The following is a 17,345-nucleotide window of genomic DNA, read 5'->3' as shown; positions in this document are numbered from 1 at the left end:
AATCACTACGGTAAAATGATGTATTTTCTAGACTAGTGGTGGGCTCTGCGCATTTCTTGATATTTTTGGCAACCCATGTACCAATTACATTACAACGTGTGTGCCAGGCTGCCCATTAGGCTTGTTTTCATCAATATACACTTTATCTAATAAAAAGTATCTATTAACAAGAACATTGTGTAAACTTATGCTAATGGGTTAAGTGGTATGTACTTATGTATATAAAATTATTATTAAACAATGATGAAATCTAGTCTCTTGAAAATACCAAAGAATAATAAGCAGGACGGTTTTCAGATTCTAAAATCCCAGCCATCATATTAAAACAAACGAATTATGGAAGATGATCTCGTTTTATCAATTTTTTTTGTTCGTTAGGGTATTGAAAATTGGGAAAGGAGAATGTGAAAATTTGCTAGACCCAGAATTCAAACCCCGGTCATGATGATGCTTGTGTCTTTCCAGCTCTTACAACTCAGCTATCACTGCAATTCTAATTATCGTTAAACGTAAGACAAAGGTATACCAGAAAGCCCAGGCTGTGTTCCTTTGGGCTTTGGTCGATGTAGCGCATTGCAATCTTCACTTTCTCTTGGACATAAAACACTTGTTTTCGACCAAAAGAAAAACAGTGGTTCATTGTTCCTGGACAATACTTAATGTAATCTAGTTGACCAAAAAAACACTTGTTGGAAACTAGAGGATGATAGGAACTGCATCTGAAACGCGATTAAATAACAAAAGTTAAACTAAATTTATTCATTTATTTATTTATTTTAACTTAGTTCTATAGTTTTTTTTTTAATTAAATTAGTCCTTAATCATCTATTTTTGAAATAATCCTCTTGTCAATTTTATTAGATTACCGTTAGTTACCTAACCCAATAATTGCTTTTTTATCTAGTAGATACTCCCTTAAATATCCCATTTAAATAATCCTTTATTCTATGAATCTTATTATTTGAATTATTAAAAAATAATATAATATCTGATAATGCTTTCATTTAGAGTCATAGTTCAGGCGAAAGGGACAAGAATCGTGATGGCCATCAGTGGGAATGACTCGAGTCAAGTCGATTATATATTTTTGATGTGGTGAGACATTGTCATGTGAGTGGCATAATGTTTTCATAACTTTTTTGTAGCCCCGTGTCACATAAAATGAGAATAAGGTTAACACTTAATTCAGTAGGGTTAACAGTAACAGACAACGATTAGGACTCATTGAAGCATGGTTGGTTGGTAATTTGGGTCACAATTGACAAATATTCCAAACAACAGATAAGGATTTGAGAAACATGCATACAAATTCCATTTTGCCTTTATGTATTTGTATACTTTTGTAGAACCATGATTCCATTTAGCCTTTAGAGTTTGTGACACTTGTGGCTCAAATCCCAATGAAGGGACAATATGCATCTCTTTTTTTATAACTCAGAGTGGGTAATCTTAGGATGAATCTGAAATCTGTCAATTACAATGAGGCCACTGATCATAATTTTGTCTCTTCTTTGGTGAAATAATGCATTGATCATAACTTTAGATGCAAAAATATGTGGTGAAAATTCATTTATTTCACAATTTCTCGCTCTGCTTGAGCCAGAAGAAGACACATAACTATGTTACAACAACTCAAGTGAGAACTGAGAATCCACAAATGACTAAAGCTACAGCATACAAATTATTTTCACATTACAACCTAGGTACATGAAAGCTCACTTAACTAGCATGAAAGGGAAGTTTCATTGCATTCATTTATGCAAAATATTTGATTATGATGCATTTCCTTCCCTCAGTTATGATGCTAGTCAGGATCTACAAAATTCATGGTTAATCCGCACACAAACTATATATTGTGTTAACTTGAAAGAGGACAATTTATGAAGAGCAAAGTTCTGGGGTGTTCAAGGGGAAAAATGTGTCGAAATCGAACTTATCAAGGATGAAATCAAAATCCATTATAAGGGAATTGGTGATTGAAGTTGGTGCTGAAACTATGTCTGTGAGATCAGACTCTGAGGTTTGCACACTTTGGCCTAGTCCAGTGCTGCCCAAGTAGCATGGTGACAAACAGAAAATGTTCGATTCTGAAGTTGTTGGTGATATGAATGCAGGAGAAAAGCTTTCCATGAAATTGTTTTCAATCATGGAATCTGAGAATATGTTTTTGTCCTCATTTTCAGATCCTATTGATGGAGAAGCAAAGCAAAATGATGGGAATATGTCCTCCTTGTTTTCCAAGTCCTCCATTTTAACTTCAAGACTTGATCCAAAAGAGAAAATTGTCTCACTGGGTTGTTCTATTTTCTCTTGTTGTGGTTGATTCTTTTGATGGGTTTGGTGTTTGTTTTCTCCCAAACCCGTCTTTGCTTTCGACGGGAATGCCTTGTTTAAGTGACTTGCTTGGGTGCATGTGTGTCTTCCTTTATAGGTTATCTCATATATCATTGGGTCTTCATCTGACTTTTGCACTTGCTTAGTGGCCAGACACCCTTGTACATTTCTATATGTGCATCTGAAATACCCTCTGCAATGTAAACCACTGTTTGTCAGAAAAAACATGAAAATTGATTTCTTCAATATAAAATATGTTCAGCAGTTAGAATAATTAGTATGCCAGAACGCCTTTTTCTCTATGTTCAGCACGCCACACAAAATTTGAACAGCTTTTGTGCTCTTTTGAGTAACTCTAATAAAAGACCATATTTTTTACTTAATAAATAGTGAATTTTCTGTTTGCCCAAAAACTGAAAAGAGGTATATCTTAAAGCCCAATTTTTTATCTGTCACCTTATTTTGTAGTTGTTAATTCCGCTAGCATGTTACTACTATTTTAAATGCTACCAAAAATGGGTCCATGAGCTGCCAAGCATTTAGGACCATCATCATACTTTAACAAACAAGTTCAGCAACTTGATAAGATTGTCAGATTTTTTCTAATGTACGGATACATCCCTTCTATCTAGCCCCTCGAGGCCTCAGTAATGACACTTTGTGCATTTATTAAAAAGCTGCAAGTGTAGTGAATTCAATATAGCTAACGTTGTCCTTTGGATAAGTTTTACAGGGTCTTTTTCTAAAAGCAGTTTTTCTTTCTAGCTCGCTATTTGGCTGAAAGGTTAACAACAAAGAAACAAGAGCGCGTGCCAAAATTTGTTTGATTAGCTAATTGGCCAGCGAAATTTTTGTTGGAGGGGTACATGGGGCCTCTAGTACTAACAATAATAATCCAATGACAAAAATATGCTCGATAGGTGAACCTTTCTACTTTCTATCATACCAAAATGCCAAATTATGCAATTTTCCCTTGTGGTAAAAAACATCAATTATACATGTTTTTGCTAAAAACGTTTTAAATGAGGGGAAAAATAACCTTACCTTGGAAACTTAGCTCCAAGAATATCTTTCTGCCCATATTTTCTCCAGCTATAGCCATCATCCAGAGACCCATCATGGGGTGTTCCTGAACACACCTTCACTTGATCTGTCGACCTAGGCAAGGTCTTTCTGGAACCAACAAATTCAAACAAACCCAGATTGTAATTAGACCATGAACCTTTTCCTTCACCTAAGTTCAAAAGCAGCAGTAATTTGCAATTTAACTTTCGACATTAACCTTTTCTTGAAGACATCTTTGTGCTTAACCTCAAGGTTTTGAACCTCACTTCTGGGGCTACCATTTGTGAAAGAACAATGAGAATCCATCATGCTACCATTCTTGGTCTTTCTCTCTCCCTCAGTAGTCTTCCAATTCAGCATGGCAAGTGCTTTTTCATAGGAGATAAGTATTTTCTCAATTAGGACTTCATTTGTTTCATGGGATGATGGTGGTGGTGATGTTGTTGTTGATGATGATGATGGTGATGATGGTAATGATGATGAGACCAAATGATCACAGAGCTGCTTTGCTAGCTCCTTCCCTTGCATTAGCTCATCAATGAGACCAACTTGTTCACACTTCATGTTATCTACCATTTCGTGGAGATGAAACGTTAGCAACAAAGGCTTACACTTTCAAACTAAGCTTTTATATGACTTAAAAATATGCCACTTTGGTTATTTAGTATTGGCCATTAAGGAATTGCAAAAGATTATAGGAATACTTTGGATATGGAAAGAGAATGTGAAGAGGGGAAATTGCACAAAAAAGAGAGAATTGAAACTACAAGTTAGGAAATAATCCTAGTGGAATAGGCAAAGTGGTGAAATGATGAAATGTCAAATGGATCATTAATGATGAGTTATCTGGTGCTAATTGGAGGGGGAAGTGATGAGTTATCTGGTGCTAATTGGAGGAGATATAAGGGATAGATGATGAGAGTGTGAAGCTATGAATCAAATAGGAAAGAGAGGGTCTTGCTTAACAAAGAAGGTGAGAGGAAGGGGGGATATAAGGGCGAGAAAAGAGAAGGAAAAAGAGGTAGATTTGACTGTCCAAATATTGGTGAGTTTTCTACAATATGGGTCCCTTTTTGTGGGCCTTCTTCAAGATTAAGATTGAGGTTTATCATATTTCATTAGAAAAATCCCTCGTGACAGAAAAAGTGAAGGATAATGTATGATTTTGCTTATTGAATTATTTGACTCTTTCAAATATGAAATAGAAAACACCCCACCCCAACCCCAACCCCTTGGATGGGTAAAGAAAAGTGAAAGAGAGCCACACGCGGTGATGTGCCCTTCCACCAGAGAGTGAGCAACAACGCGGAAGAAGGGCTGAACATTCTTGGTTCCATCCTATAATATATATTAATTCTAATTTTAATGGTACATATCTTACAACTCTCCAATGCGTTCTCTCTCTCTTTCTCTCTTTCGTTACCATTATTGTCTATGATTAAGATAATGTTCTTGTTAATATCAAATAAAAAGGTAAAAATAATAAAAATATATATAATTAATCATGTAATATCAAAAAATAAAACGCTTATAATTATGCATTGAATGGCACTCAACAGCATGGAAACTGACGTGTAGAGTTGGCATTATGTGCAACACTTTGCTTACGTTGATGTTGATAGTTATACAATGTGGTCTCCAATCAATGCCTCTCTTGGGTACCTTATTATATATACACATATAACTTGCAAGGAATGAGTTTAATAATATATTGCTTACATGTGCATTTTAACACTTACAGCTTTAGGGTGTTGTAGTTGACATACGTATTTATTGAGCGGCAAAGGACAGAGAAATATTACCACTTGGATAAGGGTCTCCATTGGAATTGGACTAGTTCTCCCATTTAAGTAAAATTTTGATGAAGAATATATTGATTATAATTTATATTTTACATTCAATATTTTTTAAATTTACAAAATTCATTAAAAAGACATAAGTATTAATCATCTGAGAATGCATCTTGACAAACACTACAAGTAGAACAATGCAAATGACAAAGTAACCCAACTCATCTTCTTTTTACTAATGACTCCCAATTAATGGCTCAAGGTTTTGTTTATGGGTTGGCCTGTTTAAGTATTTTAAAATTCAGAATTGTAAATTAAATAAAAAATGCAAAAAAGTTGAGAAATGAAATTAAAATTTTAGTTAACTAAATGTTCAATTTAATTTATATTTAACATAACTTTTTTAATTAAATCTGTACATGTAAAAATTAAGATATTAGAAAAGAAAATTGTACTTTTTTTTTCTACTTTTAGTTACAAAATAAAAAAATAAGAATGGGTCCAACACAATTTGCATCCACCCTGCCAAAACGATCAATTTATTTAGGTTTCAACGAAGCGAAACTTCATTGTGATCTCTATATGATTATTATAAATATTATCTATTTATACTAGCAATTGGAAGTCTATAATACTCCCTAAGACGATATTTCTTAAAATGTTATGACATTAAGATTTGAATATAATATAAACAGTGCAGATATTAACACGAGTTATCATTTGTAGAATGGTCTATATGTCGCTGTGCTGCACGACTCAATAAAGATAAGCATTGAACGGCAACACAGGTCTAAGAATTTTCAATAGTATGAGAAAATAACCAACAAATCCAAGTTGATATTCCTTAAAATGTTATGAACTTTTCAATATATAAACAGTGCAGATATTTACACAAATAAAGAGCCAACTTGTCACTTTACAGATTAGACGATGTGTCAATATGCTGCACCACTCAAAAGATTAAACATTGAACGCCACCAGCACCAGGAATTAACGTTTTATGAAAAAAGGAATTTACTAAAAAATATTAGTTAAAAAATTAATAAAAACTGTATAAAGTAACTATTAAAAATTATGATGAAGCATATTATAATAATAACTTTTAGTATTTTATTTTCAATTAATACTTTAAAACATTAATTAATATTTGTTTCAAAAAATATAAAATAATTCTGTTAATGCCAACATTTTATTAGTTTTGAAATAAGCTCTTATATTTTAAAAACTTATAACGTAGTCTTTATGCTTAAATAAATAAATAAATTTATTTTTATTTAATAATGATAGTTAATACTTTCTTGCTTTTGTATATAAAGTTTAATTTTAAAAACTTTCAAATTTTTTTTTTCAATACACGAAATCACCGAAATTTTCGCTATCATTCAAAATTAATAAAAGTAAATAAATTAACTCTTTTCTCTTAACAACTTAAACATATCATTATCATTTCAAAGCAAAATATATAATTAATTTAGCGTATAAAAATTTGCATTATAATTATATTTTTATATTTAGTTTTTAATTTAAATTTTTTTTCATCATAATGATATATAACTTTTTAATAAATTAAAACATTTCTGATTATAGTCTTTCTTTTGTTACATAAAATTACAACTATTTAATAATAGTAATATTTTTATCTCTTATATATTTATATTTTTAATTTTATATAAATTTTAAAATATTCATATAATACGATAACATCTTACTAGATATAAATAAAATTAACAATTGAATATCTTTAATAGATAAAACAAACATCTTATTAGAGTTTAAACTTATAACATATATGATACATATAATATTATATTATAATATTTATACATTAAAATATTTAATTGTTAAATAATAATTTAGACACATAATATTTAAGAGTCATGGTTAATATTTCAAATTCAATTAATATCGCACTAAAAAAGATACGTTACACTTTGAAATTGAATTCCAGAATGGTACGAAATAAATGTTTAACCTAACATACGTATCATGTTTATTTTACATTTCTAAGATACGTTTTATTAATTGCTTAATTAAATATTTTAATTTAAGAAAATAATAAGTTCAATATTTAAAATTTAAATAATTATTAATAATAAAATTCTATTAAAAAATATTTATTATATTTTATAAATTTAATATAATAAATATGATTTTTGTAACAAATCTTATTTTTAGTTAGCTAAAGTAAACTTTAAAATTGTTGTAACTATAATTTATGCATATATTATTATTAATTACTACAATGTCTATACTAATACTCATACAGATCAAACTGTTGTTAACTATTACTCATACTCGGTAATAAATCTCTTCTTCTGCGACCATTTAAAACACAAACTTGTGATCTTTGACGTAGTCCCAGTTAAATTGCGACGTGTAAAAATATAGCAAATGTTGTAAAAATTTAATTCATATATATTATTGACGATATATTAAGTTTAAAATGAAAAGGTTGAGTTTAACTAGATTAACCACTTACTTTTAATTACTCTTTTGGGTAAATAATCAAAGGTTTAAACGAATTTTTGTTCTTTGATCGTGATTGCGCTTTGATTGGCACTGACGATATACATTTCTATTTATATGGAACAGATATGAATTCAAACGAAATTTATAACATATAATCTGAAAATGAGACCCATCGTATTTGACTTCAACGCGTCATGATTTGGATCACATTGTTTATAATCTTGAGCAAATAAAAAATAAGAATTTTGATCCTTTTATAATATATATTAATATGATACGATCATATTAAACAAAAATAATTAATTTTAATAAATTTATATATTTTTTATTTTTATCCATCGTATACTTAGGTATAATGAATGAGTTTATTATTAAAGATTTTTTGTAATTGTTTTTTATATTCAATAATATAAAATAATTCAAATTTAATAAATAATATTAAGCCATCAACGATGATAATAATAATAAAAACAGGACGAAGACGGGGGTGCAAATTTTCCATGAAGAAACTGCCAGGTTATTTTGTGGAAAGTGAAAGCGAGAAAGAGTGTTACTGTGTGATGTGTTATGAAGGTTTTGTCGCTTATTTTAGTACTAGAACCGCGTAAGCTTTTGGTCCTTGAATGTTTTGTCTTCTAGCTTCAGGGTTTAACATTTTTATTTTCTAGGGTTAAACCAGTGGTACCAAACGCTAATTAGAAAAGCGTTGGGCATTACAGAACACAAGCAGCCACGTATGGATGTGCCCATGGTCCAACCAGTTGAAATTTTCAAGATATGGTTCTAGATGCATGGAAGTGAACAATGGGTTCATATTAACGTTTGCCATTTCCTTGAATTTTCTATAGATTTGAATTTTCATACTTCTCCGTCTGCTGCTAAATAATTGTAAAATTTCATCACATATATGTTAAAGGATTTCACAACGTGTGTCAACATATCAATAATTTGGTATGGGAAAGTTATATTTCAACATAAATGAGAAAAATGGATAGAGAGAAGAAAGAAAACATATTTATATTTGTTTAGGAGAATATAATTTCTCTTAAATAATAATTTGGGTGAGGACTTAATTAGCCCCTCTTTTCAGATATAAAAAAAATAAAATTCATAAACATTATTAAAATTATCTTATATATAAAATTATTATGTTCATTATCAATATAAGATTGTTCAAACTCTTTAATAAGATTATAATTAACCCAACACTCAAACATCGTGTTGGAAGAACACCTTATTTGAAATGTGAAGAGCTTAAGTATTAAAATTTTAATTTAAGATAGTTTTATCTTGCCCTTTTCCTTAACTTCAAAGATTAGTCTTATAATTATATTTTTAAAATATATTCATAATAAAACATATGAGTGAAAATATAATTTTAAACACACATTTGATTATAAATAATATATTGTTGATTTCAAACCGCATCAGAAAAAGTAATTTTTTTTGTTTATTTATATTTTTTTATAATTTTATCCTAAGACCTTTAAATATTTAACATAACTGCGTTTCCATCAAACTTAAAATTATAAATTAAACTGAAACAATTTTCATCAGCACGTGCTCGATGATAATAATTTTTTAGTTTGAAACAATTCTTGTGCACCCCTACCTGTTCTAGTAATGTGAACAAAAGTTGATATCACACAAAATATATGATTTTTCCAACAACAAATGTATAGAAGCTATGAACTGCCAGCTTGATTTTTGAAAACATGTTTTATTTTTAATTATCTAATCATTATTTTTATTATATTTTTAAAATTTTGTACAGATATATAGTAAAAAAATTATTTCAGTTATATATACAACTTTGTGAAAATATAAAGAAGAACAAATATTTTGTAAAATAAAATAACTTCAAATATCTCATATCATTGAAGAATTTGTTTATTGTAATAAACATTCTGATAAACTTCTATACAGATAACTTATTCTGTATAATCTGTCAACAAACATTACATCCCCCGTTTCCTAACTTTAACGTTAAAGAGAAATTTCATATAAGAAAAGTGTTATGAAATAATAATAAACAAATAAATAAATAACAAACACACGACCACAACAATGAAAGAAAAACCCACTGACGAATGAATTTAAGAAAGAAAGAGATGGGAAAAGAGCAGCAAATTATTCTGATGGAGACATGCCCTGTTCCAGCATGTAAAATATACCCTCCCTTCACAATTAAGGGTCATACCCTACTTAATTTAATTTTATACTTGAAGGTTAAGAAAAAATATTTATTAATTTTTAAAATAATTTTAATTATTATTTTTATATGGTTTTTTAATTTAAAATTTAAAATTTAATCTAATAGCTTTTTTTAAAATTTCAATTTAAGTTTTCATTCTAAACTCTATAGTGTCATCCCTTTCAATGTATCGTGTACCACACTTTTCCCAGCCTTTGTTGCAATGTGTTCACACTGACGTTTATTATTTGGGGACCACTGGCAAACAAAGCGACATAGAAATTATAAATCGAATATAATTTGGGGTGAATTAATCCTGTTCTGGTATTGTTTAAGGTAAGATTAAATTATTTCCCACATTGTATCCTTTATTTTTGTTATCTCTTTTAATTTTGGGAACATATGTTTATGCACATAAAAAACAAAAAATATATATATAACTTCTAATCGTGATATATCACAAAGAATAATTTACTTTTTTTTTATGAGAAACTATTTAAAATAGTATAAAAATTTGAAGATTTAGAAATTATTTAATTAATTATAAAATCAAACTCAATATTAACGGTAGTTGAAATTCTTCTTTTGTAATGATGGGACGTGATAGTCTCTAAGGTTTAAATTTAAATTATTGGTCAACAGCTTTTTTAGGCCACTTTAGTGTAAATATTCTTAGTCGAGTTATTTGCTATTCATAAAAGCTTACCGTCGCTTAATAAGACACGGATTGCTTGCAGTTCTAGCAGAAACTGCAAATTGCAGTTTTGTGTTTCCTTAAGTAAATTTTTTGTTCGTTTGAGTAAATTTTGATAAAAAATAATTTTGACTTAAGCTAAAAATATTTATTTAAATAAAAATAAAGTATTTTTTTTTTACTTATTTTTATTTAAGTAAATTTTATTTAACTTTCTCTTTTATTTTTTCTCTTCAATTTAGTCATTTTTTTCTTTTTTTTCTATCACTCAGTTCTTTTCTTTTTTTTCTTTTTCTATTTTTTCTTCCTTTAACCAACCCATTTTCCTTCATCCTCACTCATCTTCTTCTCTTTCTTTTCTTATCTAACCTTTTTTTCTTCTCTCTATTAGCCTTCTCCTGCTCTTTTTCTTTCCCTTGTGCTCTTGCTCTCATTTTTTATCTCCCTCCCAGCCTCTGTTTCTCTTTTTTTTTTTTCTAATTTTTTTGTCACTCTTTTTAAATTTGCCTAAGCGAATATTTTTGACTTAAGTAAATTTTTTTTAGCTTAAACTAAAATTACTTTTTACCAAATTTTGCTTAAGCGAATGCAAAATTATAGTCTACAGTTCTTGCTAAAACTATAAGCAATCTGGATCCCACTTAATATGATTCAATTACTTAAAGTTGTTGTAAAAGTCTTAGATACTAGGTTAAAACATATTTATAAGTTTGTCAACATCATTGTAGATAATTTTTTTAAATTTCTTTCTTTGTCTTTAGATGATGCCTTTACAAGAATTTAGCTAATTTTCTTATTATGCAATTATTTTATTGTCTTTTTTCACTTAGAAGAAAACAAATTATATATAATATTAATTATCTAGTGTTTAAATAATAAAACTGAAAAAAAAAATTCAGTCTAGTGGTATATTCTTTACATTCTTTGTGATTTGATTATAACAATATTGTAAGCATGCTCACTGTTTGCCTATTTCAGATTTGTTACACGTCATAGCTATGTACTTATGTACATGCAATGTGGTTTCTTACGTAAGCGTACAATTATTCCAAAATATTTTAATGTACTAATTTGAATGTTATCTATAACTTTAAAAAAAATTGTCAAACTAAATTTCTTCCAAAAATAAATGAATTTAACCATACATAAATATTAGATGAATATGAATAGGATAGTATAATATTTTTCAAATACATTATTATTTTGGTCTTTGACATAGATTGCCCTGAGATAAGTTGATTATAAGTCATGACTCATGACTCAAATTTGAAGTCATGATTTATTGCCTTTGCAAAACAACCCCTGTTAGGTCTAAATTCCATGGTCGCCATTCTCCAAGGCAAGTTTGTACAGTCCCGAACAGGAAGACTAAAATTTGACAGCCAATTCATTTACTCAATTCATTCACTAGACCTTCAATTCCTTCTACAATATCATGTAAATCACAATAATCTTGAAAATTTTCATTACTATGATTCTTTTAGGGCAATGCTACAATGTTAAACTAGTACGTCACTCATCAATTTTGAAGTCATAGAAGTAGCAAACTATCCTACAATGGTAGATTCATTTTACAACAGATTATTTTACCTACAAAGATATAATCATAGACAATACATGAGTTAGCCTAGTTCCTAGTATTTAATGCGAAATAATCATTGCAATTTGTGAGCTCGGTTTACAAGCAGCAATGGCTTCATTGAAATCCTTTGTACTCCGGTCTCTACAGTGTCAAGCTTTTACATAACAAAAGGAGTATGTTGTTCACTACCGCCATCGTGCAGTCACCAAGGCCTTCCTATTCCTGCAAGCCTACGGGCCAACTCAATATCCTTTTTCACTGAAAAAGCACCAAAAGAAAAGGCATATTGAGCATTTATATTCATGTTACTGAAAGAAACAACACAGGAATATTCATAAGGGAGAAACATAAACCAATATAAACAGCAATAATGTATTTTGGTAACTACTACTTGCTAACCAAAGTTCTGTTTGAATATTCTATTATTTTCCACCAGAGGAATAAAGTCTGCTCAAGTATTCTGTTCATTTAAATATTTTTCTACCGAAGTTCATCGACGAGATTAGATGATAATATGATACAGCGCCCCCCCCCCCCCCCCGGGCCCAAAAAAAAAAAGGTAACACGAATATCTCTGCTTAAGAATGACTTTTCTTTGATACTGAAAATTGTTGATCTTAATCGCCCTCCGAAACCCTTTACATGATCAGAAATAACCAAGTCCACAATGAAAATTTTTCACTTTCTGAACCTAGCAGTTGCTGCACGTGCCCTTTACATGGTATAGCCAAGCATAGCATTCTTTAAAAATGATCATACCAAATTAAAAGGATGGGAGTGAATGGACATGATAAGTCAGAACTCCAGGCATTCTTCTCAATTAAAACAATGCATGATGTTTTATAACATTATACAAAATTTTCCAACCACTACACAACAATCTACCACAAAAAATTTCTCTAGTATTTTCTGTATCCCCCAAAGCAAACTCCATCATAAAGATTACAGACTGTAAATTATCCTCTTAAATGTAATTAATATAGCAATAAAGGAATTCATTTATCTGTAACTAAAAAAAATCCATTCATCACCAATAAAAGCAACATAGAATTTATGAAAGATGAATTTGTGGATGAATTGATGATCAATGAAAGGAAAGTCAGAGCAAAGGATTTGAAAAATTATATCAACTTACTAAGAGTAACACGCTTTGCATGAATTGCACAGAGCATTCCATCTTCAAACATATGAATCAGATAATCCTCAGCTGCCTGCAGGATTGTCAAATAAAAATTCAAAGAATGACCATATTGTATATGAAATATGGTTATAAATTACATAACAGGTGTAAGTAATTCTTAAAGCAACCAGAAACATTTTTAAGTAACTGACGAAAATCAGCAGCACTGTTGACTTGGACTTAGTACGGGTCAGGAGTAGTTCTCCATGCTTGAAAGTTAAATATTTTTGGAAGGGAAGGAAATGAGAGGGGAACCATTTCTCCTTCAACTCTACATTTGTTCCCCCTCCTCCCAAAACTTGGGAAGCGAAGGGGAATGAAATTTAATTTTTAAAAAATCATTTACCATTATACCTTGTAAAACGGAGTTACTTAAAATAATTTTTGAAGTTATATTGATAATTTACACTAATAACCCTTTACCTTTCATCCCTCATTAATAATAATCCAAAAGCAGGGATCGCAACACTTATTCCATCCACTCTATTTCGATTTTGTAACATGCAAGAAAAGTGCACCCTGCCTCCCATCCCCTGTTCCCACTTCCCCCACCCTGTGGTCTGTGGACCCTCCCGTGACCTTTCCCCCAGTACCCAAAATAAAAATTCCATTTACGCCTATTGAATTTATAAGAATTTATGAAATACGGTTGCAGGATTCTTGAATAAATGAAATGCTTATGTTGTCATAAAAATTAAATAGAGTACCTTCAAATCAAATGTTCATCACTAGGAAGTCTGATCAGATACCTCTTAAGGAAAAAACAATTTACTTGATATTACACTCATTTCATTAAGACCTGCAGGGAACTAGAGCATATTGCATTATACATTTCTGCTTTATTTCCTTTTTATTTCTATCCCTCCTTATTCTTTTCCTCTTATTTCATTCCTCATCCAAAAAAAAAGCGTTAAAATCTGAATCTTCAATAATCAATGGATTATTTTCTTAGCAGATTAAGTAATATTTCATTTTTTCATTGTGCTTCAATTTGTTACATAATAATGCAAAGCATATACATAAAATAAATATACAAAAAATGGACGACAGTATATTCAAATAACTTATAAACAATATTCTAAGTACAAAAGGTGTTAATATTTCATCCAGGAACAAATTGAAATAATGCCTGGAAGAAGTTAAAACGAATTTACATTGGAAAATAACTTCTTTTGCATTATAATTTAGATAAATTGCAACGTGCAAGGACTCTCAAGTAAGCATGAAAAAGTTGCATACCTCTTGGAGTGCTACCACAGCTTCTGGTGTCCAGCGAGAGACCTGCGTAGATAATTGGTTTGTAATCTGTTTGACCTACAGGCAAAAGTAAGAACATTACAACATACGAAACAACAAATTTCACGCAAGATTTAAGTCAGCTGAATTCATGACCTATTGCCATGCCAATAAATATTCATAAACAACAAATTGCAAACCTTTAATTCTATATGTTCATATTTTTCAAGCACTTTCATTAGTGAAACAGACAAGGCTACAAAAATATTCCTCGAAGGATAAATAAAACAACCAAACTATGATGCTTATTTTGACACCCAAGTTTATATCTGATAGTGATTATGTAAGAGAAACTGGAAAAAGAAAAGGATTGTGAAAAGTACAAAACTTTGGCAATCCAGCAAGTGCTTTTGACGCAGTTCTTCAATTAAAATTAAAGTTTCACCACGGAAACCTGCACAAAAAAAGTTGGAATTAAAAGTTGGTGCGCGTCACTGAGGTGAAACTCCAATTTTGATTGAAGAACAACACAAAACACACAAACACTCACACATGATATTACACCTAAGTTTTATCCAGGTTTAAAATGAATATTCGACTATTTATAGCTGTATGAGTTGAATAAATGGTGAAGCGAGATAAGGAGTGATTAATTCTGCAAACTATCTAACAAATATAATTGACATCTACTAATTTACTCAAATGCCTAATTTTAACCGAACCATTAGTAGTAAACAAATGCAAAAAGTTTAGATTCTATGCAACAGCACACCCAAATTAATACTAAAACAACGACCACGACAACCAACCCTTATCCAACTAAGTAAGAACAGCTACATATATTACACACTATCATTAAACTCGGTCAAAAACCAAAATCTCTCATACATTATTTATCACTAAATCTCTTTAAATAACACTACTCTGAATTTAATTTCAGCGGTTAAGTAGGGAACTGAAAAACTCACACATCTAATAAAGGGTGCAGCTGGGATAAGAAGCTTGAAAGTCTTCTGATATTTTCGAATCTCGCGAAGTGCCGCTGCTCCTGGCTTACTGCGCCTTTTCTTCCCTCCCTGAGTCTCAGCTGCTGCAATGTTCATTTTTAATAAACGACAATAAAACATCAAAACTAACTGAGAAACAAACAACAGAACGTGGGTTTTCTCGAAACGACATACACTGCGGTTGCTCTTGAGTTCTTCTCCGCTCGCTACGACGAGGCTTCACGACATTCAAATTCAGAAAAGAAAGGTTAAATTGGGGATTTTGTAAATCGAAATAGAGAGAGAGAGAAGGTTACTGATTGGGATTGTGGTGTTGATGCAGATGCTGATGGCGCTTTCTTTCTTGCTGTAAAAATGCAGAGTAAAGGGAATGAGGGTTTTTGGAAATGAGAAGTGAAAGCGAAGAGATGGAAATGATTAGGTACCAGGTTTACGCGATGCTGGGGTGTGCTTAACTCTTGCCATGGGAATGAATCAACGAAAGGAGAGGAAAACACGTTTGGGTGAAACTTCAGCTTTTGGTTTTCTGCATTTTCGGGGTAAAGTGTTTGAGATGGCGCATTGTTGTTTTGGTGTTTGGAATCAGAACTCAAAACGTGCTTTCATTTTCACTTTTTCGATTTGATTTTTTAAACGGAAACGGTTTGCCTCCATTTTCCACTTTTCCTCATTCCCCAAACTACCCCTCCTCTTCAAACTTAACTTATCGAACTGACTTTTTTCGAAGAGTGTTTGAGTTAAAAAAATTATTTCAATTTACATTTTAGCTTTTTCTACTTTTTTATTATTTTATGAAATCGATGAAAGTTATTTTAAATAATTAATATTTTTATAGAAGATAATAAATAAGTCAAATATTTAATAATATAATAGACTGATAGAATAAAAATTTAATTAATATTTTTATGAAATTTAGAATACTAATTAATTTTGTAATTTGCGTGTCAGACCTTAAATGTTGAACAAAAGTTGGAGGGATAAAAGTTTTAATTAAAATCATGAAAATATGTACATTCATTAATAATGCTTTTTTTAATTAGTGTTCTTAAAATATTTGACAATATTTGCCTTTTTTTTTATGTTAAGTTTATAACCATTTTTTTTAATTAAGATGACAATAATTAAGAAAGAAAATGTTGAAATACCTTTTTCCTTTTTTTATTTAAGAATTAACGATATTAGAGAAATGCAAATGATATAATATGATTCTCTCTCTCACTCAAACGGTAACCTTCACTTTTTCTTTTTTTTTTTAAGTTCATAGAAGTTTATTCATGTGCCAACTAAATGATCTGCAACTAAAGGTGTGTGAGAGAAGTTCAAGCTATTAACTTTTGATACAGGCATTACAGGGGTGTGATTAATGTTATGCTCATATATTTATTATTATTATATTTTTAATTGACTTTGGTCTAAAATATATATTTTTTCTTATAACTATATTAGTAGTAAGAATATTTTATATGAAAATAAATAAATAAAAGTGACAATAAATATTAATTGATAAAATATAAAGCTTACAATTATATGACGTGATGACTTGAGTTTTTTAACCTAAATAAACATTATTGTCATGTTTTCTATATTAGTTTTTGAGCTTTATAATTTTTTTCTTTTGCTTTATAAGTAAATTTATAGATGAATTACAAGATTCTGAGTACCAAGCAAATTAGTTCTAAAAAATTTAAAATGAACTTGTAAAAAGTTGAATACTTTAATCTAATTAATAACTTCTATTGTAACGATATTAATTTTTATTGAGATGTTATGTTAAGTGAGTAAAATGATAATAAA

At 29.9% G+C, this 17,345-nt stretch overlaps 2 protein-coding genes across 2 annotated transcripts; both read right to left on the bottom strand.

Moving 5' to 3' along the window:
• Positions 1 to 1,522: 1,522 nt before the first annotated feature.
• LOC113849885 (probable WRKY transcription factor 53) lies at positions 1,523 to 4,362 on the bottom strand. Its single transcript, XM_027480107.1, has 3 exons — positions 3,617 to 4,362; positions 3,379 to 3,507; positions 1,523 to 2,527 (listed from the first exon to the last, which is right to left on the bottom strand). Exons 1-3 carry the CDS (start codon positions 3,973 to 3,975, stop codon positions 1,879 to 1,881), a joined length of 1,137 nt encoding a protein of 378 aa, XP_027335908.1. The 5' UTR covers positions 3,976 to 4,362; the 3' UTR covers positions 1,523 to 1,878.
• Positions 4,363 to 12,330: 7,968 nt separating this feature from the next.
• On the bottom strand, positions 12,331 to 16,095 carry LOC113849676 (histone H3.3). The gene is made up of 7 exons (XM_027479750.1): positions 15,977 to 16,095; positions 15,848 to 15,897; positions 15,726 to 15,768; positions 15,513 to 15,634; positions 14,548 to 14,622; positions 13,264 to 13,339; positions 12,331 to 12,386 (listed from the first exon to the last, which is right to left on the bottom strand). Exons 1-7 carry the CDS (start codon positions 16,014 to 16,016, stop codon positions 12,331 to 12,333), a joined length of 462 nt encoding a protein of 153 aa, XP_027335551.1. The 5' UTR covers positions 16,017 to 16,095.
• Positions 16,096 to 17,345: the final 1,250 nt, after the last annotated feature.

Source organism: Abrus precatorius, unplaced genomic scaffold (assembly GCF_003935025.1).
Source record: "Abrus precatorius isolate BTA unplaced genomic scaffold, Abrus_2018 Scaffold9, whole genome shotgun sequence".
Taxonomy (NCBI): domain Eukaryota; kingdom Viridiplantae; phylum Streptophyta; class Magnoliopsida; order Fabales; family Fabaceae; genus Abrus; species Abrus precatorius.
This window is presented reverse-complemented; position numbering and strand designations above follow the sequence as displayed.